At 38.4% G+C, this 25,460-nt stretch overlaps 1 protein-coding gene across 2 annotated transcripts in view; it reads right to left on the reverse strand.

Moving 5' to 3' along the window:
• Positions 1–2,377: 2,377 nt before the first annotated feature.
• The window catches only part of mthfd2l (methylenetetrahydrofolate dehydrogenase (NADP+ dependent) 2 like), a 29,241-nt gene continuing 6,158 nt past the window's right edge, over positions 2,378–25,460 (reverse strand). Inside the window, exons 2-8 of one of the 2 annotated variants that reach the window (XM_047380687.1) lie at positions 25,111–25,295; positions 23,889–24,011; positions 23,340–23,492; positions 21,197–21,304; positions 10,441–10,533; positions 5,590–5,715; positions 2,378–5,454 (exon numbers count right to left, since the gene is read on the reverse strand). In XM_047380687.1, coding sequence (XP_047236643.1) covers positions 5,339–5,454; positions 5,590–5,715; positions 10,441–10,533; positions 21,197–21,304; positions 23,340–23,492; positions 23,889–24,011; positions 25,111–25,295 — 904 coding nt within the window. In that variant the 3' untranslated portion in view covers positions 2,378–5,338. The remainder of the gene's footprint in view (positions 5,455–5,589; positions 5,716–10,440; positions 10,534–21,196; positions 21,305–23,339; positions 23,493–23,888; positions 24,012–25,110; positions 25,296–25,460) is intronic. The other variant, XM_047380686.1, reaches the window with a different exon arrangement.

The raw sequence follows: 25,460 nt of genomic DNA on the forward strand, positions 1-25,460 counted from the left end.
AAATTGTAAAATGTTTAAAAAAGTCTACAAAATGTGTGCCACTTCTGTTAAGTTGAACCTTTCAAGTTATATACTATACTATATTTTGCTTTGCTATACTACACTATGCTATGCTATGCTATGCTTTGATTTGTTATACTATACTATACTATACTATACTATACTAGACTATACTATACTATACAATACAATACTATACAATACTATACTATACTATACTATACTATACTATGCTTATACTTATACTATACTATACTATACTATATTATATTATATTATACTATACTATAGGATGATATACAGCAACTTTTATTTCAGCGGAGGCAGTCCCTTAAAGTCATTGGCTGTTATAACCTCCCTCAGCCTGCAGTGTGGCTGTAAATAACACTGGTGAGTTTGTCCTAGTGATTGCTCCTTGATCTAATTACAAATGTCCCCAAGTATGCTGATGCTGGTAATTTTGGGAACAATCTGAGTGACCATTGTGCCATTGCAGTTGTCAGAAATGCTAAACTCCCCAAAAGAATTTCTACTCAAAAAAGATCTTAAACATATTAATGAGCAGGCTTTTTTGCATGACCTGACTAATTTTGAGTGGAAACGAATCTTTCCTCTTTCATGATGTGACCTGGAATTTTTTTCATGATGAATTATTGACGCTAATCAATAACAATGCTCCCTTAGGTAAATTAGGATAAAGTGGCAAAATAATTCCTAGTTTTCCCATAAAATTGGAAATCTCCTAAAAGAGGTCATGCCTGGGCCAAGGCATGAAAAAAACAAAAACAGAGGCTGGTTGGGTCATTTTTCGTCAGCTCCACAACAAATGTTAAAGGTTAAATCTGATTTTGATTTACCTTAAAAAAACAATCTAAATGATCTCAATAAATTTTGGGATGTTGTGAGATCTGCCTCTGGTACTTTGTCTTCTAGTGAACTGCCCAGTCTTTGGGGTCAAAGATTTAGTAAATCCGTCTGATAAACTTGTCATGTTAAACAATTTTAATAAACATTTCATCACAGCAGGGCACTCTTTTGAACCTTTTAACAGTGATTAAAAACATGTTTTAAATGAACCTGCAGTAAGTAAACTGTCCCTTTGTGAATTGTTCTTTTCATTTTGAATCTGTGTGTATTTATGAGGTTTGTAGTACATTACAAAAGTTGGATTCCAAAAGAATCAGCTGGTCCTGATTGTTTGGACCCATTTTTTCAAAAGATGGCTGCTGACCTAAATCCTGAGCCTCTAACTTACATTTTCAATCTAAGCTTCAGCTCAAACAAACCTCCTGAAGTGTGGAAATCCACATTTGTCCTTCCAATGCTAAAAGGAGGCAAATAATGTTTTATAATTACAGGCCTATCACAAAATTATGTACTTCGACAAAAGTATTTGAAAAATTGGTCTGTGATCAATGCTGCACAGTGGCGCAGTTGGTAGCACTGCTGCCTTGCAGCATGAAGTTTCTGTGTTCAACTCCTGGCCGGGAGTCTTTCTGCATGGAGTTTGTATGTTCTCCCCGTGTGTGCATGGGTTCTCTCCTGGTTCTCCAGCTTCCTCCCACAATCCAAAAACATGACTGTTAGGTTAATTGATCTCTCTAAATTGCCCTTAGGTGTGACTGGGTGTGAGCATAGTTGTATGTCCTGTGTGTCTTTGTATTGCCCTGAAATGGATTGGCGACCTGTCCAGGGTGTACCCCGACTCTCGCCAGTAGAGTGCCAAAGATAGGCACCAGATTCCCCGTGACCCTGTACGGAAGAAGTGAGTATAGAAAATGGATGGCTGTATGATCTGCGATCAAATCAAACAATGTTCTAAACCCTCTTCAGTCAGGTTTTAGAAAGCAGCACAACACTGCTGCCCTAAAATGTTTTAATGATGTGTTTCGTGCATTGGAATCAAAAAGGTGTTGTGCTGCTCTGTTTATTGACGTGTCCAAGGCAGTTGACACTGTGATGACATCTCCAAACAAGCTACCTCTTGGTTTGCAGAGAATATTCCATTAACCAGAAGTGCCTAAGCTATAACACTTGATGATGTGGAGCTTTCTTTCATAATCAATGTTAACAATTTGATCTCTAAATTAAGGTGAAGTTAAGTTTGTTACAGAAACAACATGTTTCTCTCTCAGAGCTCAAAAGGTTCTGATAGTAGCAACCTTTTTCCTCTACTTGATTAACATGATGTGTATATTTGTGCTTCAACCAGTTGTCTGCAGTCCTTGACTCCACTGCATCACTGTGCTCTGAGATTTATCACTGGTTGTAGCCGCCTCATCCATCAAAGTGAACTTTATGCTAAAGCTGACATGCCTTTCTTGAATACAAGGAAGCCATGCCAGTACACACTGGATCACTCTGGTTTACAAGGCTCTCATTGGCTTAGTTCCTACTTATTCATGCACAACCTGAAAGCTGTTATGCCTTATGATAAAAAAAACTTGTTATATTTCTCTGCTCCTCGTGTTCGAGCCGAAACGGGAAATAAGGCTTTCAGTTTATCTATCCCCTCTGCTTGGAATGCCCTATCAGTCTGAGGTGAAACTGTCAGAACTTGTTTTACTGAATGCCTTCCGCTCTTAAGAAAACCAACAACGGAAATCCATTGAACAATGCCTGTGTTTTAAATCTTAAATTGCTGTAGCAGGAACTCCTGCACTTTATTTGTCAAATTGCTCACACTTCACATATTTTTAATGTTTGTCATTGTTCTGTCTTGTCCCCTATGATGTGCTGCTGCGTTTCTTGGTCAGGTCTGGTCTCCCTTGTGAAAGAGGTCTTTATCTTAATGGGTCTTTTATCTGGTTAAAGATACATCTAAAGCAGCTGGATGCATAAGGGCAGATGTACACCAAACCAACATGAACCACTTGCTAAGCACAAAGTGATCAGTTTTGTCATTAATACAAACCCAGCAGTCAGTTAAGGCACTGTATGATCCAGAATTAGCAAAGTAACCAAATTTCATAGATTCATGATATTTATTATACCTCATTTGAACAGTGTGGAGATGTGTCTGGAGATATGTCTTGTTTAGACCATGTTAAGTGTTCCATAAACTATCTTTAAGTTTTACAACATGGGCCTGACTGTTTCTCCTCAGAGAAACAGTCAGTAAATCACAGCTAAACAGTTCCCAGACTGGTTTTAATTTCCCAGTATTGTGAAACCATTTAACGACAGTAACCAGGGTGGGTCATATTTGCAGCAGAATTTTTTTCAGTTTCCTTATAACTCCTTTTTAGTTTTAATGCACTCTTTGATTAGTAATCCTGTTTTAACATGTCCAGAAAAGAGTCAAATTAACACCTCTAACAGTCATTTACAGTGGTATTCAAAATAATAGCCGTCTAACATCATTAATAAGATCAATTAGTGAGGTGGAATCACATGTCCACATGTACCATAATGTGTAGAGTACTATAAAACGTACAGAAGCAATAATCATGAGCTGCATGTTGCTTATTCTGTGCCATTAAATCATTAGTTGAAAGGAGAATGTTCAAAGCAATAGCAATGGGGAGTTCACTTAGTGAGGTCCGTCATTCTCTGAAAATCAGGGGACCTTTATTTAAGGAGAAAGACAGTATATGTTGAACATCCTGGTTATAGTGTTTTCCTGTCTAAAAGTTGGAAAAAGATGGGTTGTCCTAGACATTGTACAAAAGAACATTATATTTTTCTTACAAAGTTGTTTGGAGAGAAGAAAACAGTCAACAAAATGACAGGTAGCTCAGCTAAAATGATCTTAAATTGTTCAACTTGGAAACCGAAACCAGAAAGATGTGGTTGAAGTAGGTCAAATACCATTCCAGTGGATCAAAGAATTGCTAAAATGGCAAGAACTCAGTCAATTATTAGCTCCAGGGAGATCAAACATGGTCTACAGTAACCTGTGAGTACTGGAAGAATGAGAAGATGTGAAACTAAGCTGTTAACAAGTAGAAAACCCTTTTGTAAAAGACAAAAACATTTTCGAAAAGGTTACAGTTTGTCAAAGAACACGCTGACTGGTCTATAAAAAAATGAAGCAGTGATGATAACAATATTGTTGTTTTTGGGTAGAGGGGGTGTAGACAGCTGGTCAGAAGATCCCCAAACATTCAATTCAACCCTCAGTACAAGCATGGTGGCTCAGGCATCATCATATGAACATACTTTCCATACTCGTGTCGAACGTTTTTATCGCAAACCAGGGATCATGATTAGGTTTGACAACATCAATATGCTTGAAAGTCATGCTGCCTTATGCTGAAGAGGAAATTTAGTTTTGTTGAAAACGGGTTTTTCAAAAAAGGGTTTTTCAACAAGAAAACAACCACACATCGGTAAAGAGAGCAGTATCTTGCTTCCAGACCAACAAGATTAAAGTTAGGGAGTAGCCAGCCCGATTCCCCGGAGCAATGCTGTTTCTTAGGCAAAACTAAGAAAAGCAAAGGAACTTTGGAATGTAGTCTAACGGGCTGGGATATCTGCTCACAGGCACCAGAAGTAGGTAGACTTCATTAGAACGTGGGATTTGTAGCAGTTCACAGAAACTGTGGTTATTAAATTAAATATTGGCTCTGATTCATAGGATGTAGATAAATCTTCAAGCTTTTTTTCACTTTAAACAGCAAATGTTTAAGTATATAAAGAAAATGCAGATGTTACTATTTTTTTAACGGCCAAATGTTCTTTTTTCCTAACTATGTACATTGAGAACATACTTAATCCATTTTTCTTCATGTTTTGATTTAGAACAGTAGTGCAATCTTCCAAATGCTTGTGTATATGAAAAAATGTGCTATAAAAACGTTTCTCACTTTTTTTTATTTACACACTGTTATTGTTATCACAACTGAATTTTTTAAGGATGTATTTTTTTCACTGGTTCTGCATGACAAATAATCTTTTACCTAGAATATAAAACTTTTATTCCTGTTTCAGTCAAATAAAGCCTAGATTTAGATAAGTTTCCAATAAATGCAATAAAACGTATATGGAATTTAAAAACTAATTATAAAAAAATAAACCTGGGCACTGATGCACTGACATGAACTCACTTTTATTTTGACTTCTTTCCAGTTAATTTTAAGCATATTTAATTAAACAAAACACTGCAGTAGAAAAAATATTAATCTAACATGTAAAAAAGCAAAATCTGAAATAATTTAATAAAATAAAATATAAATAAGGATATAAACAAGGTTCATATCAAGTTGGATTCCAGGCAGGTATGAAATCTTGAGGTCATACATGTTGAAACAAAAGTGTGTTGGATGTTCAGCAGAAGGATTGATATTTGAGTGTGTATTGAAATGTATTTAGGTTATTGCAAGAGTGTATCCCGTTTTTAACGCATTAGTGCGTTTCTGGCGGCAGTCACAGTGTTTTTCATAAGCATGGCAACAGTCATTGGACCCACACCTCCGGGAACAGGTGTTATGAAACCAGCTTTCTCCTTCACTCCTATAACAAAAAATCAGAAACATGATATGGTGTTAAGCAATGTTCTTTATTTGCCAAGAATTGCAGCTGATGTAAACGCTATTGAGACATTTCCTCTGCTGAGGTAATCCTGGTAAATTTTATTGTTTGTATTACCCTCAAAGTCCACATCCCCGATGAGCCGGACTTTCCCCGTGTTCCGGTCCTGGACGCGATTTATGCCAACGTCAATCACTGCTGCACCCTCTTTCACCATGTCTGCTGTGATCAGAGCAGGGACACCTAGCAAACAACGACACAAAAAGAGTATTACTTGTCAATAAGAAGAAATAAAAAATATCTTTTAAATGAATTGTTTTCCCGTCTCAATGCACCTGAGAACTAGGTATGCACGATATATCTGAAGCAGAGAAGCAATGTCAGCGGTGTGGTGGTTTTTTTCACGGTGTTGATAAGGTAGGGAAAAATATATATAATATCGGTAAACATCAGTTATCGGCCATAACAGCAATATTAATATTTGATATCAATACCAGCCAAATTTTCAGATCAGTACATCCCTACTGAGAACCTCAGAGAAAAACTCTGACTTAAGAAAGCAGGTTTGAAGCAGCCACAACAATATAAGTGAGTGAAGTCCCAACAGGTAGTTCACCTAAGATCTTCAACACCTCTAATCAAACTACTGTATATTTAGTTTTGACTATCATTCTATTTAGTAACTTACTGGCAGGACTCACTAAAGTCCCAGTCCCCATTAACTAAAAAGGCATACAGCACCCTCGACTCTGCTAAAGAGTGGAGGGTGCTGTATGCCACTATTATCTCTCTAGATCATCTACAGTCCTCTGTTGTCTATCATTCAATCTTCTCTTCAGGTCTTCCCAAAGATTTCTATAGGATTTATTTCTGAGGAATGAGAAGGCATTGAAGGAATACCAATTTGTGTCCGGTGAGGCAATTTTGTGTTGTTTCAGTCATATTTTTGGATCATTATACTGTTATAGTGAGCTATTTTCGGTTTTCTGGCAGAGGTCACAGATGTTTTTATTTAAAATGTTCATTAGGAGATCATGGTCCCACACACTTATGGTTCCCAGCAAATTTGGAAGAAAGACATACCCACAGCCTCATAGGTCCTCTACCATGTTTCACGAGTTGCTTTTCAACAAATTTATCCTTTGATTTATGTCAAATATAACTAGAGTGTTTGTTGCTGAAAAGCACAATCTGTTGTGGTGCAAAATATTGGTATTTGCTTTTGGTTTTGTGTTTGTGTTTATCTTTTTAGCTAGATGTTTCTTATTTGTGTTTTGTATTCATGTTTGTTGTAGTTTTCCGCTTTGGTTATCTTCTGCCCCCCAGTGTGCTCTCCTCGCTCCTAGTTTCCTTGGCGTCGCTTTCCTGTTTTCTTAGAAGGGTTTCCTTATTATGATTATTATTATTTATCAGAGTTGTCTGGCACTCTCTAATTCATTAGTTTCTTTTTTGTTACTACTCTCGTCATTTGTTTTCCCCTTTTAGTTATTACTTCGTTTAAGTTCCCTTTATTCTCCTATTCTTCTTACCTTTATTCCCCTAGTTCATCTTTGTTCTCCAGCCTGTCCTCTATAGGTTAGCTTTAATTATTGTTTACTTTTATTCTAGTCCTCGTTTCCTCTGCTTCATTCTTAGTTTTATTCTATCCATGTTGGTTTGAGTTTGTTTACTTTTGTAGTCGGGGTTTCCTTATGGTTTCTGTTTTACTAAGTTCTTAGGTTCTTGTGTTCCCTCCAGTTTCTCAGTTTCCTTCAGTTCATGTTTATCCTTGATTCTTACGCTTTATTTTATCTTGGTTTATAGTTTCATTTAGGTCTGTTTACTGTCCTGTCTTTAGTCCCTTTCCTCATGCTTTGGTTTTATTAGCTTCACCTGCTCCCTCTGCCTCCTTGCCTCACCTGTTCTTAGTTCTTTTGATTACCTACCTTTGTTCTCCTTCTGTATACAGGTCCTTCTCAAAATATTAGCATATTGTGATGAAGTTCATTATTTTCCATAATGTAATGATGAAAATTTAACATTCATATATTTTAGATTCATTGCACACTAACTGAAATATTTCAGGTCTTTTAGTGTCTTAATATGGATGATTTTGGCATACAGTTCATGAAAACCCAAAATTCCTATCTCACAAAATTAGCATATTTCATCCGACCAATAAAAGAAAAGTGCTTTTAATACAAAAAACGTCAACCTTCAAATAATCATGTACAGTTATGCACTCAATACTTGGTCGGGAATCCTTTTGCAGAAATGACTGCTTCAATGCGGCGTGGCATGGAGGCAATCAGCCTGTGGCACTGCTGAGGTCTTATGGAGGCCCAGGATGCTTCGATAGCAGCCTTTAGCTCATCCAGAGTGTTGGGTCTTGAGTCTCTCAACGTTCTCTTCACAATTCACGACTTCACGACTTCTGGCATTTTGGCATTTCCTTCTCCCCAGTCTTCCTCCAGACTCTGGCACCTTGATTTCCGAATGACATGCAGAATTTGCTTTCATCCGAAAAAAGTACTTTGGACCACTGAGCAACAGTCCAGTGCTGCTTTTCTGTAGCCCAGGTCAGGCGCTTCTGCCGCTGTTTCTGGTTCAAAAGTGGCTTGACCTGGGGAATGCGGCACCTGTAGCCCATTTCCTGCACACGCCTGTGCACGGTGGCTCTGGATGTTTCTACTCCAGACTCAGTCCACTGCTTCCACAGGTCCCCCAAGGTCTGGAATCGGCCCTTCTCCACAATCTTCCTCAGGGTCCGGTCACCTCTTCTCGTTGTGCAGCGTTTTCTGCCACACTTTTTCCTTCCCACAGACTTCCCACTGAGGTGCCTTGATACAGCACTCTGGGAACAGCCTATTTGTTCAGAAATTTCTTTCTGTCTTACCCTCTTGCTTGAGGGTGTCAATAGTGGCCTTCTGGACAGCAGTCAGGACAGCAGTCTTACCCATGATTGGGGTTTTGAGTGATGAACCAGGCTGGGAGTTTTAAAGGACTCAGGAATCTTTTGCAGGTGTTTAGAGTTAACTCGTTGATTCAGATGATTAGGTTCATAGCTCGTTTAGAGACCCTTTTAATGATATGCTAATTTTGTGAGATAGGAATTTTGGGTTTTCATGAGCTGTATGCCAAAATCATCCGTATTAAGACAATAAAAGACCTGAAATATTTCAGTCAGTGTGCAATGAATCTAAAATATATGAATGTTAAATTTTCATCATGACATTATGGAAAATAATTAACTTTATCACAATATGCTAATATTTTGAGAAGGACCTGTATTAGTTGGTTTTGTTTCATTGCCCTTTCCTGGTTCCTCTTGTCTCTCACCTTCGTTCGTTGCCCTCGTCCATGCTTTGAGTTCCGCATGTTCCTGCAGAAACTTTGTAAGTTTGGATTTCTGACTCTGGTTTACATCTGCAGTGTTTTTGTTTCCTTTTTGATATTTTGAATAAACTGAAGACTGCGTGAAATGCTGCGCCCGAGCTCTTGTCTGCGCTTCGGTCCACCCCAAAACCCCACTGTTGCACAATTTTGGTCTTACCTGACAAAAGCACAGGATTCCAGTTAAAGTCCCAATGTTTAGCAAGTGTTTAGCACTATTTCATTGTGTATGTGGGTATGGTAGAACAGAAAAGGCTTTTCAAAAAGGTGGACTCCCTTTTTTTGACATTGAGGTGACAAATAAATGAAATGGTGAAATGCTCAGCCTGCCTCCAAAAGTGTGTTGTCTTAAGCACTGAGCCAAGATGATCATATAAAACATCACCACTGCTTATCATCCTGCTCACTGTGTTTGGCGGCAAGATAAATATCATATCCACTCATATAAGTACCACTGCTTGTCATAGCATTTAATTTTTAATTACTGTCAAAAGTTTGGACACGCCTTTGCCATTCAATGGCTTTTCTTTTATTTTTATTACTTACTACTTTGAATATACACACTGAGGACCTTAACTATAAAGCAAAATATATTGAAATACATAGCAAATAAAAAAGTAATAACTCATAACATCTTTTATATATTAGAATTTTCAAAATAGTCCCCCATTGCTATTTTTACTGCGCTGCAGCCTCTCAATGCTTTTCATGAGGTCATCACATGAAATGGTTTTCCAATAGTCCTGAAGAAGTTCCCAGAGGGAACTGGGAATAAAAATAAAGACAAAACATTGCTCAGCACACATCTCCCTTATTTTAAGAGTGGCTAAGAGAACTAACAAAATTTAAATAAAATACATTAATTGTGGGAAATTAAAAAGGAAAAAAAAAATCACTTAATTATAAATAAATGGATATTTAATACTTTACCAACATAAACTGAGCTGAAAGGTCCATATTTTAATCAAGAAGAAAAGAAAATACTTTAATTCAAACAGTGGTGTAACCTGGCACCCCCACTGACATCTTCTTACTATATAGTGTTTCACATGATTAATAGTATCACATTCCTGCCTTATTAAACCACAGTGTTCTTCATAAAAATGAAAGGAACCTGAAACCAGAAAGAGAGCAGAGAGACGTTTACCTGGAAATTACCACATTGATAATGCAAACTCTAACAAGATCGCTTCAAGTAAGGGCCGGTAAGCTTTTTTTTACAATCACTCTTCTTTCTGGCAATACCAGCCTGCATAATTCCTTGTATGTAAAGGTAGAAGAATTATAAAACAGAGAATGGCTTTTGTTAAAGTAAACAATATTTATTCCTATTAAAATGATACAAATAAAAATGTTTGGTTGCAAAGAAGCTCGAGTTAAAAAAAACAACAAATATTTAAAAAGCTGCCTTAAAAATGCATTTAAAGTTTACCTGATTTAGTATTGTAAGATAAGTTAATTTATTTAACACTTCCCATTTACCAAATCGCAGCATTTAAATTCGGTTTCAACTCTGGTACAAAACAATCAGAACAACAATCACAAGTAACAGAGACCTATCTTCCCTTGAGTGTCTCACTGGTTGTCTGTAATTACCTGCTGCTGCAATGATGATGTCAGCCAGGATCGTTAGCTCTTTCAGCTGATCCCTCGGTGTACATCTGTGAGCGATGGTCACTGTGGCATCACCTGAGAGGCAAAAAGGACATTTTAGAATAAATTGAAATCAACATAAATAATTTTTCCTCTTATGTGGATAATTGTTGATTTCTGTTGATTTTATGTAAATTTGAGTTGGTGAATGTGGGAGTAGAAACTCGGTAACATATTAACATTGTAAGAACATCACACTGAGAAATTTGAGCTAAAATATATTTTATTGTAGGAGCAAACCATGTAAATTTAAATGGCTTAAAATACCTAAATTTCTAAGCTAACAATCATCTCCGGATGTGAATATTTCAAATTTTATGCATCACAAGAGCTGCATGTGCCGGTTTCTTCATTACAGTTTGTGGCCCTAACGAGTAACGAAATCTTAAAATATAGTTAATGTACTGTAAGTCATAGAGGCATGGAAGAAGATAAGAAGTATCACACAGGAACATTCTGAGAAGATAAAGAATATGATGTAAGTTCCAACATGTCTCAGCACATGAAAGCTCCGGGTCAACAGATGAAATGGTGTCTGACTTGTAAAACATGCATTGTAGTAACAAAACCATTTATACAGTCATACTCTAGGAATTTTACTTTTATGTCATGGCAAAAGCTTAGGAAACACAACAAGTAAACCACCTGTGCTTCAGTTTTATCAGCAATGAAACATAAATTGTGAATGGGCCAATATTTAATAGAAAAAATAATTCACATGGTTAAAATAATCTTAAGGCCAATGTGTCGGACATGTACAAATTTGTTCTTCGGTGAAGATGACACACCCGGTCTAAACATCGAACAAAGTTTAGACCTTACTACTGATATGTCTGAGTATACAGTACAATTTTAAGCATCTCCACCTAGATCATGAAGGGTTAGAAAATTCTGATGAGCTGCCATAGCAGAGAGACTGTGAGGTCATCTATAAGGCACTCTACGCATTGCAGTTCTAAGGAATTGCTCAGACACAAAAGTTTTGTTTTCCTTCTTTTCCTTCAACTAAAGAAAAATAGTAATACTACTAAACTTACGTAGCAGGGATGAAATCGTTACTGGTTTTAGTGATCAACACAGCAGTCGTACAATGCGTGGAAGCAGACGAGAGCAGAAGGCAGTAAAAGTAAGGCAGGGGTATTTAAACCACTAAATAGCATCAAATCTTAAACATGCAGTTTTAACATGGTGTTTGCCTTTTAAGTAGTCCATCATTACAAAAGTCTGCTACAAATTGTGTTTAATCAATAACTGCTTTCAGCAACATTGCACCTATACAATTTCCTATCATAACTAGTTTCTGCAGTGATGTTTATTTTATTTTTCTTTTCTTTCTCATTTCTCAGCCAAATGAAGGCCAGAATGTCTGACCAAACTTCCTGTCCCACCAAAATATGCATACCATTCGCTTGGCATGTCTTGTTGGAGCCAAACCACACACCACACATGGTGGAAAACTGGGTGTAAAAAGACCGAAAGTTGTTTCAAGTGCCATGACCTATAGTTACCTAGTAATAACACACTGCAAATAGTGCAGTTAAACCCTCAAAAGTAAAACACTGACGGATCAGGTGTGGAAAACTGAGACATTTCCAATCAATGCTTGGCTCGCTGATATAAAGCAGGCTAGTTTGAAGACACAGGTGCTTGGAGAAATGGGATTGCTGAAGCTCGCATTCATCAGTGTTAATAATCCTTGATCTCCTTGAGTGTTGCCAGAATTGTATTGTTTTGGAAAAGAGATTTAGTCAGCGGTTAATATACACTGTGGGAAATTAACGGCAGTTTGGGATTACCAAAGCACACTGCTTTTTCTAGGGATTCATTTATCTCATTCCAACCTATAGGCACAAATTAAAAACCTATAAGCCAGTGGTTTGGGCAATTAGGAACTGGACTGATGAGTCAAAGGAGATGTTACTGGCACAAAGATATTGAATAGGAGGGACCCCAGGATGGAACCTTGGGGAACCCCGCATGTGATTTTTGTCAACTCCGATGTAAAGTTATCCACTGACACAAGAAAGTCCCTGTCCTTCAAGTAAGACTCAAACCAGCCAAGTGCTGTACAAAAAAGCCTGCCCCAGTTCTCCAGTGGCTCTAGTAATAAACCATGATCAACAGTCTGCATTTATGTGGATGTCATTGAACACCTTGACATGGGCAATCTCTGTATTGTGAACACGGGAACCTGACTGGAAGAAGTCAAAGCAGCTGATCATTGTTAAAATGGTATTAAACTGTTAAAACACATCCTTTTTCAATAACATACATAAATGGGAGATTTGAGATGGGCCTGTAATTTTGCAATAGCAACTTGTCCAAATTATTCTTTTTTAACAGTGGTTTGATAATTGCTGTTTTTAATGCCTGTGGGAAAAGGCCTGACAACGTGGAAGAGTTTATTATTTGTGTTGGGATTATGATTATTGGTTAATTAATATTTATCAATAATTATCATTGAAAATCATAATTTGACAAAATTTATTTCTTAACCAAAAATCCTTATTTATTAATCGAAATCAGAGATGTCCTCTGGGATTGTAATTGTGGCTCAAAGCCCTTGATAATTACAATTAGCAAAATCTCAGTAATAGTTGATAACTATTTACTAGAGGTCACTGTTTAATCAACCGTTTCTTCCGAAACGTGGGGAACTTTGACCTTATTTTGACTGACAAATCACTCTTGCACAAAATAAACACAAACGCCTTCTCTTTGTCTATGTGAATATTTATTCAATCAACAGCCCTGATCCAATTCGCTCATCCGATTCAATAATCTTCACTGACCAAACCTACGTTGTTCCCTGAACCTGTTCTTAACATGGGTTCTGGTTGAAGACATTTCCTGATCTTCCAACGCAAGGCTGTTCCTTTCCGTCTGTATCTGTAAAACCCTAGCATCGCCCTCTGATCCCTTAGTCAGGCGAGCACGTGTTTCCCACGCCATCTGAGCATATTTCCAGATGTCCTGTATGCTCAGGGTCTTTGTTCTGCAATACATAGTAACATCGTATCGCACACTTTCATGAAGGTTGTGGAGGAACAGGTATTTAAAAGCATGTTCCTCCTCAATGCCAGGAGCATTGCGTCCTTGGAAGTAAGCAGCTCTCAAGTCCTGGTAATACTCCCTGGGTCTTTCGCTCTTCCCTTAAAACTTCACAGAGGGTTGAATAACGGTCTCGGATTGCAGGGGGTAGGCTCTCCATGAAAACATGGACGCTCCTGGATGTTGTCTTCCAGATGAGCTTCAGTTTTTCCCGTGCTGATGGGCAGTACAAATCTAAAAGACAGCGTTCAACTTCCCTAAGATAATAATCGATGTTTGACTCTGCATTATTAGGGTCGAAACGCTCTATGTCTTTGGCCAGAGACGCAAGCTGGCGGGTGCACAATCCACTCTCAGGGATTGGTGCCGGCCCATCTGAGCCATCATCTGAGAGTTCACTCCGGCTACACTCACAGTGTGTCAGTACATGCCGCCTCATCCTTGGGGGAGGCAGTGGAGGCTGTTCAGGGTACAATGGTGGGCCCTGTGCTCCCCAGACTCGGGTCCTGGCCAGCGGTTGAGGGCGGTAGGAACCACCTGAAACTCAGGGGTGGCTCTCCTGTCGCCTTGGCGGAGGTGAGGGATCGTAGAGGACCATATTGCGAGTCAAGTTTGAAGGCTGCTCGCCTCTAAACCTTGAACTATTTACTCCTGCTGAATCCACAGCCAGGTATTGTTCATGGCTGCTGATTACAGTGGGGTGGGTCACCGCACCACTGAACCTATTTCGACTATGTACACCTGTTCTGGACTCGGTGGATGTGTGGGGAACCCCATAAGCCTGGAAAGGTAATCTCTGGAGAGCAGCTTCTACATCCTCCAGATCTGACCTGCAGGTTCTCTCAGGGTATTGCAAGTATGGCTCACCTTCAAAGGTTTCAACCTGTGAGGTGGGTTTCTTTTCACCCCCCCCCCCCCCATTCCTCCAGGGATCAATGACCCAATCGCCTCTTGTGCATGCATTCCTATGGGGTCCTCTAACCTACACACATCTCCAGCTGCAGTCTGGGATGTTTCCTCCATCTTTGGCTAAAATGCACAACGACAAAGCTGTTAAGCTCTGACGACCGCTAAACAATTAGCAGTAAAACAAACAAATTGGACTGCTCAGTTATGTATAATTGCTAAAATCAATTAGCAGTGATACAAACAATCTAAGCTGTTCAGTGATTAAATGATGGCTAAAATAATTAGCAGCAACACAAACAGACTAAGCTGTTCAGTGATTAATGATGTACTTAAAATGGGTGCACAGGTTTGAGTATTCACTGTGGCTTACTCTATGCTTCACTGGAAATAATCAAGCAAACACACAAAGGAGGAAAGAGAAAAACAAAACCAAAAAAAATTCTTTTTTTTAAATAACCCAAAGCCAACTTCAAAATAAAATTTTAAAGTGGGAAAACGAAACTAAAACATTCAACGCTGTTCTTAGTTTCAAATAAATGTTACTGCTTTCTAATATGTATCACTTACCTTCTAGTGGCCTACAAAGTTAGACAACTATGTTAGTTTTATGAATCAGATCAAACATGCTTCACACAATAAAACCCACCAAAAACGCTTAAATTTTATCCAAAAATGGTAATGAATGATCAATAACTTCAACTTAAATTATGCCCTTTGATCATAGGTGATGGAATTATCTGTCTGTGTTAATGAACTTAAGTGATTAAAATCAAAGTAGGAGATGCAATTCTCACTAGTACCCACCAGATGGCCCCAAGTGCCACCAGATGTAGGTGTTGCTCTCTACCTGACTGGGAGAGGGTTGGTCAGAAGTGTAATTACACCCAGCGTACACTGGAGGCAGATCTGCTGCCTATCAGCGCTGGTTTTCTGCAGCTGATGTAGCCGGGCTGGCCAGCTGGAAATTAACTTTAAATTTACCACAAGCTATACCAACTTTCACCTTGCATCCACAAAAACACCTCTGAAAGATTATTTTATCCTCTGCAGCAGAATTGAGCCAATTCTAGTCAAGATATCCCCTGGATTACAAACGCTTTCTGCAAAACTCAAATTCTCACAATAAAACTTCTAGGTTCCACAGATATCACAATTGTTTAATTCTGTGCAACAGAGATGTGACGTCTGTCCTTTTAAGGCCCACCCTGAGACGCCAATTGTTGGGATTATGATTATTGATTAATTAATATTTATCAATAATTATAATTGAAAATCATAATTTGACAAAATTAATTTCTTAACCAAAAATCCTTATTTATGAATCGAAATCAGAGATGTCCTCTGGGATTGTAATTGTGGCTCAAAGCCCTTGATAATTACAATTAGTAAATTCTCAGTAATAGTTGATAACTATTTACATTGTTTAATCAACCGTTTCTGCCGAAACGTGGGGAACTTTGACATTATTTTGACTGACAAATCACTCTTGCACAAAATAAACACAAACGCCTTCTCTTTATCTATGTGAATATTTATTAAATCAACAGCCCTGATCCAATTCGCTCTTCCGATTCAATAATCTTCACCTAATCAAACATGCAAAGTTCTACTAACAAGGGTAAATATTTAACTAAACAAAACAAAACAAATAGCAGTGGGTGTGTACAAAAGACTGAATGTTGCATAGGTATAGCTGGTTTGAATTCAGTGTTGAGCGTTAATGTTCAAGCTGCGATATTCTGTTATTTTGTCCTTTACGGGATACCATAGTTAGAGAAGTGATGATGTCATGCGGCTGTACCAAACATTACTGATATTTCGGTGGATACGTTCGGCACGAACTGTTGCGCTAATCCAGAGGGAGGGATTTTCCCGGTGTTGTTGGTGTGTTCTCCTCATGTGTGCGTTATTGACAAGAAACCACACACACACACACACACACACACATACACACCCACCTGCACGCTATGTAAATGGACATGAATTCAGCTGAACCTATACAGCGAACACTCACTGCTGTAAAAGACCTGTAAGCTGTTTCACCCTAAATTCGGAATACAGAGCAGTTGAAAGAGTTTGCCTCCTGTCTTCATTATTCTGACTGCTGCACCTCAGTCTAACATCCCGTCCCGAGCTGAATCCTGGCCTAAGTGGTGTTCTGGCCGACACTCCAGGTTGAGAGCAGTGCTAAACACGTACAGTGCCTTACAGTCCTCTAACATAAGCTACCTCAGCTATAGGGTGTGTATGGAATCAAACCCCCAGTTATGGCAGTTATGGCAAAATTACAAAAGAAATATGGTTGAGCGAAGCTCGGGGAGGCCACTCCACAAAGTGTAGCACAGCGGGACACAGGCAGTCATAAACTTCCTCCAAGCAAAGTTGTAAACCCAGAGGACCAAGGATCATAAACTTTTGGCGACAAGCTAGTAAAGCACGAAGTTGAAGACAAAGAAAATGGTTGATTTTCATCATAAGGATCTTATAGCAGTCCCGTTTCACTGCGCACCTGCGCTCAGGTGTTCACACAGTAAAAACATAACTTGCGAGACACGGCGGCCTCCAAAATTCAACAGCAGTCAAGTTTTAAAAAAAAGTTTCATGCACATACAATTCAGAATACATTAGACTATAAGTGGCGACTCTAAATCGCACTACTATCCTGCCCACAATGCCACAAACTATCCTGCCCACGCTATTTCTAATAAATAAATAAAAATAAAAGGATGGATTTCACTTGATGTTGTCTCCTTTGAGCAGAGGGAGAGAGAAGGGGGGGGGGAACAAAAAAATACAAGGAAAAATTGCGTCTCCTTGAAACTCCGTGGTTTTTTGGTTACGTGTTAAACCCACGTCTTCAATCGGTAAAGTTGAAAACGTACAAGCCTTCTTATTCCTGTAAGCTTAATTAGCTTAGTTTTCTCATTGGCCAACGTGTCATCTTGTCAAAATAAATTTTTGTTGGACACGGTATTGGTGTTGGACTTGAAATCAATGCACAGGCTACTCTTCTAATCTTCTCAGTAACGAAGTAAGCAAATTCATTGCATGCTTTGTAATGGTGCGTTCACACCAAACGCAGATTCCGCAAATTTGTCGCGTCATTTGTGTGCTTTTGCCCGCTTGACATTCCGCGTGAACTCCGCGTTGGCATTTGGCAACAAATGGCAACTCTTCGCCACGTCATCAAATAGGAGGAGCTTCCATCTGCTGCTTGCTGGTTTCAACTGAACATGCTGGACATGGATTTCACGGATAATCACAATGTTTTACCTGTAGAGAGCCAAAAAACGCCGCCAACGTCAATGTCCCTGGGTTCACCAGATTCTTCAGGGACGGGAACAGTTCGGAGATTACCACCACCTACTCCAGGAGCTGTGTCTGGATGACGCTCAATTTCAGCGGTACTTCCGTCTATCCAGGACCCATTTCGAAGATCTGCTGCTCCGCGTTGGGAGACAAATCGGCCTCCGGGACGCCAACTACCGGCGCTGTATCCCCGCTGCTGAACGCCTCTCCATCTGTCTTCGGTGAATAAATAAATCTCAGCTCAGTAAAAAAAAACAGCCGATTTTTAATGTCCACATCTCCTAAATATAAGATAATTGTGCCTAAACATAACTAGGCCAGGTGTCCTTCGCACCGCGCTGCTCCGCTCCTGAATGCGCCTCTACATAGGGATAACATGTAAATTGGCCGCTCCTTTCGCAGAAACCGCGTTCGGTGTGAACGCACCATTAGAGTGGAGTTCAGATGCTACAGACACAGGAGAGTTTGTTAACCTGTCGACAGTAGCAAACAAGCCACGGGCATTATTGTTATGATAATGATTTCAGAAAAGAAAGATTCAAAGAACAAAGAAGAGGTCTGCAATAGTGGAGACCGGGCCCTGCATAATCAGGCTGACCAAGGAGATTGTGGCAGCCAAGAGAAGATATTGGAGAAGCAAAAAAACAACTTCTCAGCTAACGACCTAGCGGCAGTTTGGAATGGTCTGAAAAACATCAGAGTATTCTGCTCACCCTGAGCAGAATACTCATCTGGCAGATGACCATAACAGCTTCTACAGCAGGTTAGAAAAGCAACCTTCTGCCAGCTTGTTCACGTCTCACTCAGACACAAAAGCCCACATGGACCACATACCCTCCTCTCCTCAGACCCCCTTCCTGGACTTAGGATCTCTGAGAAATTTAAATTTAAATAGGCTCTTTCAGTGTCAACAGACCAGCAAAGCTCCAGGACCTGACAATTGTCCCTTTTCCACTGGCTCTATTTAGGCAGAGCAGTTCTACTCCATTTGGGCTCACTCGACTCGCTGGAGGCCAACTGGAGTTCAGTGTCTTGCCCAAGTGCACATAAGAGTCTAGAATTAAATTATTGTTCTTCCTATCTGTTTAATCCACCCAGGCTTCTAATTTCAACAGAGAAAAAATGTGTCTGTCTGCAGATGAAGGCTGTTGTGTTTCAATCTAGCTCAGATCTGCCTGCTTAACAATCCATATGTGTTCTTGTAGATATTAGGAAGTCACATATTATGGAGGGTAGGTAAATTTACAGAGACAAAACAAGCCACAGGATCACTGGATAATCCAGCTAAACTGTTGGTATGCCTGCTGTTCCATTTATCTATAAATTAATTACACAAGATGAAAAAATAAATATAAAACTGTTAAATGCAGAGTTAGTAGCTCATGGCATTTGATGTAATTCGTAAAACTAATTCATGGGAATTAATTTCAAACCACCTACAATAATTGGAGGGGTTGCACCTGACAATAAGGGTGCGGAGAAACCAGCAGGTCGTTGCACCACGTTAGAAAGTTCAACTGGAATTTTGCATATCGTTTCATCTGAAAAGGGCTGAACTTCAGAAACAGCCCTTTTCTTCAGGAACAAGTTCTCACAGAGGTTTGGTGTTGCCAGATACCCGATTCCAGTGACAGAAATGTAAACTTGTGCAACTGAAACCAGCTGAATCAATAACAAAAACTAGATTTGTTTTCCTCACTTGTTGTGGATAGAGTGGGTGTTAAGGGAAACTACTTTACAAATATCAAAGCACTGATTAGGGTTACTTAATGAAAGTGTGTGTCAACATGTAGAGTTAAATAAAGCAAGCATTTAACCTTAATGGCCAATTTATTGGGAACAACATTCAGCAAAACAGCAAAAAAATTAATGCATACATTCCATCAAACCTAGAAGCAGATGGGCTACAGCAGCAGAAGACCAAACCGTGTGCCACTACTGTCAGCTGAGAAAAGGAAACCATGGCAACAGCTCACACAAGGTAAACAAAATAGAAAAATAAAACTTTGGAAATATGTTTCCTTTTTGTTGAGTCTCCATTTAGCTGTGCAATTTAGATGGTAGCCTCACAACTTCACTTTAACAATATTAAAACATGGATCCCTCTGGCGTCGTGTCAACAGTTCCAGCTGATAGTGGTGGTATCATGGTGTCAGGGATGTTTTCTTGGCACACTTTGAAGTCCTTTGTACCCGCTACTCATCAGCCGCACCCAAAAAGCTACCAAAGTATAGGGACTATGTCAATCACTTCATAACCATAGTGTATCTTCTGATGGCTCATTCCAGCAGGATAGTGCACAATGCCACGAACCTAAATTCTTCTGAAAATGTCAATGAGCTAACCAAACTCCAAAGGCCTCCATAGTGAACAGATCACAACCCAAAAGAACAGCTCTGGGATGTGGTGGAACAGGAGATTTGCATCATCAATGTGAAGCCAACAATATGGATCCAAATCTCTGAGGCACTCAGACACTTTGTTGAATCTATACCACAATGACTTATGACAGTTTTAAAGGCAAACAACGTCCGACCTGATACTAGCAAGATGTGCCTAATAAAGTGGCCAGTTAGTGTATATTTATGAACAATACAAATGTGATGCTATCAACATCTTCTTCGTGTGTTTTAGTTCATTTAATCAGACCAGAACAAAAATTAACCTGAAACCCATTGACACAATGTATGAATCAGCATTTTTTTAAAGGGCACGATCCATGTAGGAAAAACAGCAGTTAGAAAGTTAGTTAGTTCTCAAAACATCTACTTCAACAACTGGTCAAACTGGTAGGACACTAGTTTTCTCTAGTGGTTTCTTTCTCTCTAAAGATTCCTGGAAACTGAAGAGTGGGATTAGTTAAAGAACTTGAGTTGGGACTACCACAGACAGGATGTGTGTCAGTGCTTTAAACATGTAAAGAAATTTAGTCCTCTAAATATTTTTTTTTTTTTGCAATTCCCTAAGGAGTGCAAGAGCCACCACAGCTTATGGCATGCTTTTATTATACTGCTTGTCTCCTTGCCCTGTCATACTGCTGAACTTTGACAGTTAAAGTCAATCGTGTTGCTTAATTCAAACAGACAACACCTTTTGAAATCCAATTCTTCCTTCCTGCACCCTTATAAGGATTGGATCCGTCTCCCAGTGATGCACAGAGCCAAAAGTTTCGCCCTGTTTAAGGCTTTCCACTCCCTTCTTTATATCCAACAGGTCATGCATTAGCATTTTGTTTTTTCTTTGATGAAAAAGGCGAGGAGTCATTAAAGTGAACATTCATATCATCGCAAAAGCTTAAAGCGTTAACTATCCTTCAGGGAAGAGCAGGATGGTGGAACTTGCATTTTCTACAAATATGCTAATCATGTCATTGAGCTGGCAAACTTACATTGACAGTGCAGATAAAGCGCATGCATATAACCTAGCTTACCCCCAGGGCGTTCATGGTTGCGATCAGTATGCAGCAACATAGCAATGGGCATTCCAACATTTTTGGAGCGACCAGCAACCAGGACATTCTTTCCCACGGTTTCAATTCCTGCATAAACACATTCCCAGGGAAGAAAACATGAAACGCTTTTTTTCTTACAAATGATCCTGATCTGAAAGATTTACAGATGTTTTGTTGTGGATTTTTATGTCAGGTCACTATTTTAATCAAAGGGTACCCCAGACGAGTTTCCTGTCTGTTTTGATACACTGTGTTTGGGTTAAACTCTATAACATAGACTGTGTTGCAGGATTCACTGCAGTTAAAACGATGCAGTATAAAGTTCACAACAAAGCCAAAAATCTGTTGTTTGAAGAAATGCATGGAAACGTACTTAAAACTTAAATCAGTTACCAGATATACATACCGATTCTAAGCAGCATATTTGCCCTTTGAAACAGCCTATCAACTCAATCACATTTAGGGCTATAATGACTTTTTTGTATTAATCCATTAATTGAATTCTGAATATGACAAATGTTCCTTTACAAAACTATTTCATTTGAATTCTTTTAACTTTTTTTTACAACAGATACATTGATAAGTTAATCATCAGTGTTATTCACTTCACCTTCCAGTGCTCATAATGTTAAGTTGCTATGATGCACAAAAAAAACTTGCAAAGCACACAAACCCTCCTCTATCTTGAAATTCTTTTCTTCAAGTTAGACGACTTTTTTCCTTACTTTAGAGCACTTCGGCCTTTGAGGACTTAGAAACACCTTTATAACTCCGGCTAATCAGTCACTGAAGTGGATATTTTGTCTGCAATATTTGTTTCGAAATAACCAAGCACTGAAGTTGAGTGTGATTGTTACATGCAGCATGCGCACACGCAGAGACACAAGCGAGAACAGCTGCAGACTAAAGCCAAGGGACTCTCCTTACCCACAGTTAGTTGAAGAAAAACATTTGTAACTTTTGTTAACCTGTTTAAAAATATATACAAAAGATCAATCCAAAAAATGTATCGTCAACTAAAAAAGTTGATCTTAACACATTATTTAAGTTGAAGTTATCAATCACGTTGACTAGTCCCGGCAGCCCTAATCACTATGAAAATCAGCTTCTATTGTTCTCTTAGTAAACAACTTGAAAGATTCACATCATACAAGTTAGGAGTGCAAAGCTCTTCAAGCAGGAAATCAAATAAAAAAATCACTGATTGTCGATGAAGTCAATATGTCTAATGTCTTTATTATCATAAACTGTTATTATGAAAATATACCATTTAAAACAATTAGTATCTTTAAAATGTTTCTTGGAATTCATTTATTTTGTTATCATTGAGTAGTATAGACCTGCATGCTACACAATGTTTTTTAAATCTGTGCAGCATCAGTTACCTGGACTGAACTTCACTGATCAGAAGCCAAGTGTGACTGAAGGCTTTATTGTTCTTGGCCACAAACACCAACATTCTTCTCTGGGTTTGTTCAGTAAGGAAATTTCCTACTACTTAATCTTCATGTTAATGAAGAAATATGACACTTGAAATATACAAACTATGAAATCTAATGCTGTGATCAAACTGGATGCTTTTATTAAATTATCAAGCCAATCTCTTATTTAATGAGAGTTATAAGGTCAAATCAAAGAAGCACAGGTTTCTTTTCTGTGAAAGGCTTTGAACTTGAGATGTTCTCAGTGTTGCTCAAAGGAATGCTACAAATATTACACACGTTTGAAAAGATATACTATAATGCTACAGGATGGTTCAGCAAATAATTGATTTAATACTATATTTTCATTATTTTTGTGCCAATTCTAAAATGGACCAGTACAAAGATTTGTATAGTGGGGAGACTTTAACATTGAACAAACTGACACAACATTTACTAGATTCAACACAAGAAAAAATTAATTACAAAAATATCCACTTATAAAAGGATCGAACATTATCAGAAATATGAAGATTTTACTACATATGTAATAATACTCCTATAACCTGGTATTAGCAACAAGGAATGATACCAGTACCATGAGTACTAACAGATCTTTACTGCCCTCTAGAGGATAATTTGTTTGAAGAGGATAAAAAAAAAAAATATGTACTTGTGCTTTGGAACCTTTGCTGGTTTACCTGCTCTTTTGATCATCTCCCAGACTGCTGCGGGTGTTGCAGGTACCATAGACCTTTGATCCAGGCACAGCTTTCCAATATTCACAATATGGAAACCATCAACATCCTTCTCTGGAGCGATGGCATTACACACAGCTCGTTCGTTGATGTGATCTAAAGAAAGGAGCAGCAAGAATAAATCAGCCATTATTACATTAAATTTAAATACTTATTATTTTTTGGATATATGATAATTCAGTTTTTTGCTAGTATTATTTTTATTCCTCTTTATTGTGTTTTGTTACAAAAAGAACCAATGTGTCGGAAATACAGGTAAAATTAGAATTGCCACCAACACAATTGACTATTTATTATTTAATACAGAAAATGTATATTTATCACTGCCAAAAGTATTTAGCCATTTTTTCAACACAAGATGCAATACAGTTCAGGTTTTGGATTATTCTTTTTCAGCGTTTACAAATCTAATACACTACAGATATGTAAAAGGGCAACACAAACTGCACTCACATGTGAGGAAGATTTATTTTCAGCCTTCTCTCTGCTTACCTGGAAGTGGCAGCTGCACCAAGAGGCCACTGACCCTCCAGTCACGATTCATCTTATCTATCAGCTCCAGCAACTCCTCCTGGGACACCGAGCTGGGCCGAACCACGGTGTCACTGGAAATACCTGGAGATTGACAAATACTACGCTCTGAGCCAAAACGTATTTTTAAATATAGTAGTTATGTGCTTGTGATCTCAAATATTTGTAAATATTACATGATAATTATATCTGCAAAAGAAAAAAACTCAAATAATTTTTCTTAATTTGCATGTTCTCATAGGAGTAAAGAATGTGGGAAGTGTGACGTTAAGGTACAGGCATCTTGATTGATCAGAATATAATTGAACATTTTATTTGTCTCAGTAATTCAAATCTAAAAGAGAAACTGACATTATACAGATTCATTACAAACACAGTGATACATGTCAATCTTTTGTTTCTGGTCATTGTAATGATAACTTATAACTAATCAGAACTTCAAATTTTTAAGAAATCATTTTTTGTTTTTGAAAACGTATGTCTATGCACTCTACAGTATATGCGCGCAATACTTGGTCAGGGCTCTTTCAGCATAAATTACTGCATCAATGTGGAGTTGCATGGAGGTGATCACCCTGCACCAACTTAATTTCCAAATGAAATATTAAATCTACTTTAATTTGAAAAGAGGTCCTTTTCTAGCCCAGGTTCTGACGTCCCTGGAATCATGTTTCATCCCAAGTCCTGGATATATCTACGTGTGCTGGGTCTTAAAGCACTTACTTCAGGCACATTCCACAAAATGTGAATCTCCCTCAAACTTTTTATTGGACAAGAGTTCTCCTCAGCCTTCCAATAATATGCTTGGATATACCACTCTGAACAGCCAGCTTCTTTGGCAATGATTTTTTGTGGCTCACTGTCATTGTGAAGGGTACCACTGACATTGACAACTGTCAGGGCAGCAGTTTTCAAAATGCTTGTGTAAGCCTTAACATGCCCATAATATAAAAATTTGTAAAAACAAAAACAAAAAAAAGAAAACAAAAACAAAATCCAATTTTTATTGTTCTTATCAACTTAACCCTCTAAAGAAAAATGAAATATATCACTCAGTTTGTAATAAATCTATATACAGTATGGGTATGCCTTCAATGTTCTAACTCAATAAGGTGCATGTGTATGACTGCACCTTACACATTGTGAACAGTGTTAAGAAAGACACACACTGCTTATATCTGACCCAGGATGGTGGCTGCCCGGGTCTTGTTCTTAACGTAGGTATGACTGGCCGGGTCGTCTCCGACTAAGATTACGCCAAGGTGGGGTCTCATGTTGTCATGAGCAACTAGCTCTTCCACATCACGCTGAATTTCTCTGTGAATCTGACGAGCCAGCGCAGTTCCTGAAATCACCACAGCAGCGTGCCTAGAAACGTTTATTGTAAAGAAAACAAAGAGTTCAAGCAGCAGATAAAAATGGATTAAAATACTTGACAGACAGACAGACAGACAGACAGACAGACAGACAGACAGATAGATAGATAGATAGATAGATAGATAGATAGATAGATAGATAGATAGATAGATAGAT

This window comes from Girardinichthys multiradiatus, chromosome 12 (genome assembly GCF_021462225.1).
Source record: "Girardinichthys multiradiatus isolate DD_20200921_A chromosome 12, DD_fGirMul_XY1, whole genome shotgun sequence".
Classification (NCBI taxonomy): Eukaryota; Metazoa; Chordata; class Actinopteri; order Cyprinodontiformes; family Goodeidae; genus Girardinichthys; species Girardinichthys multiradiatus.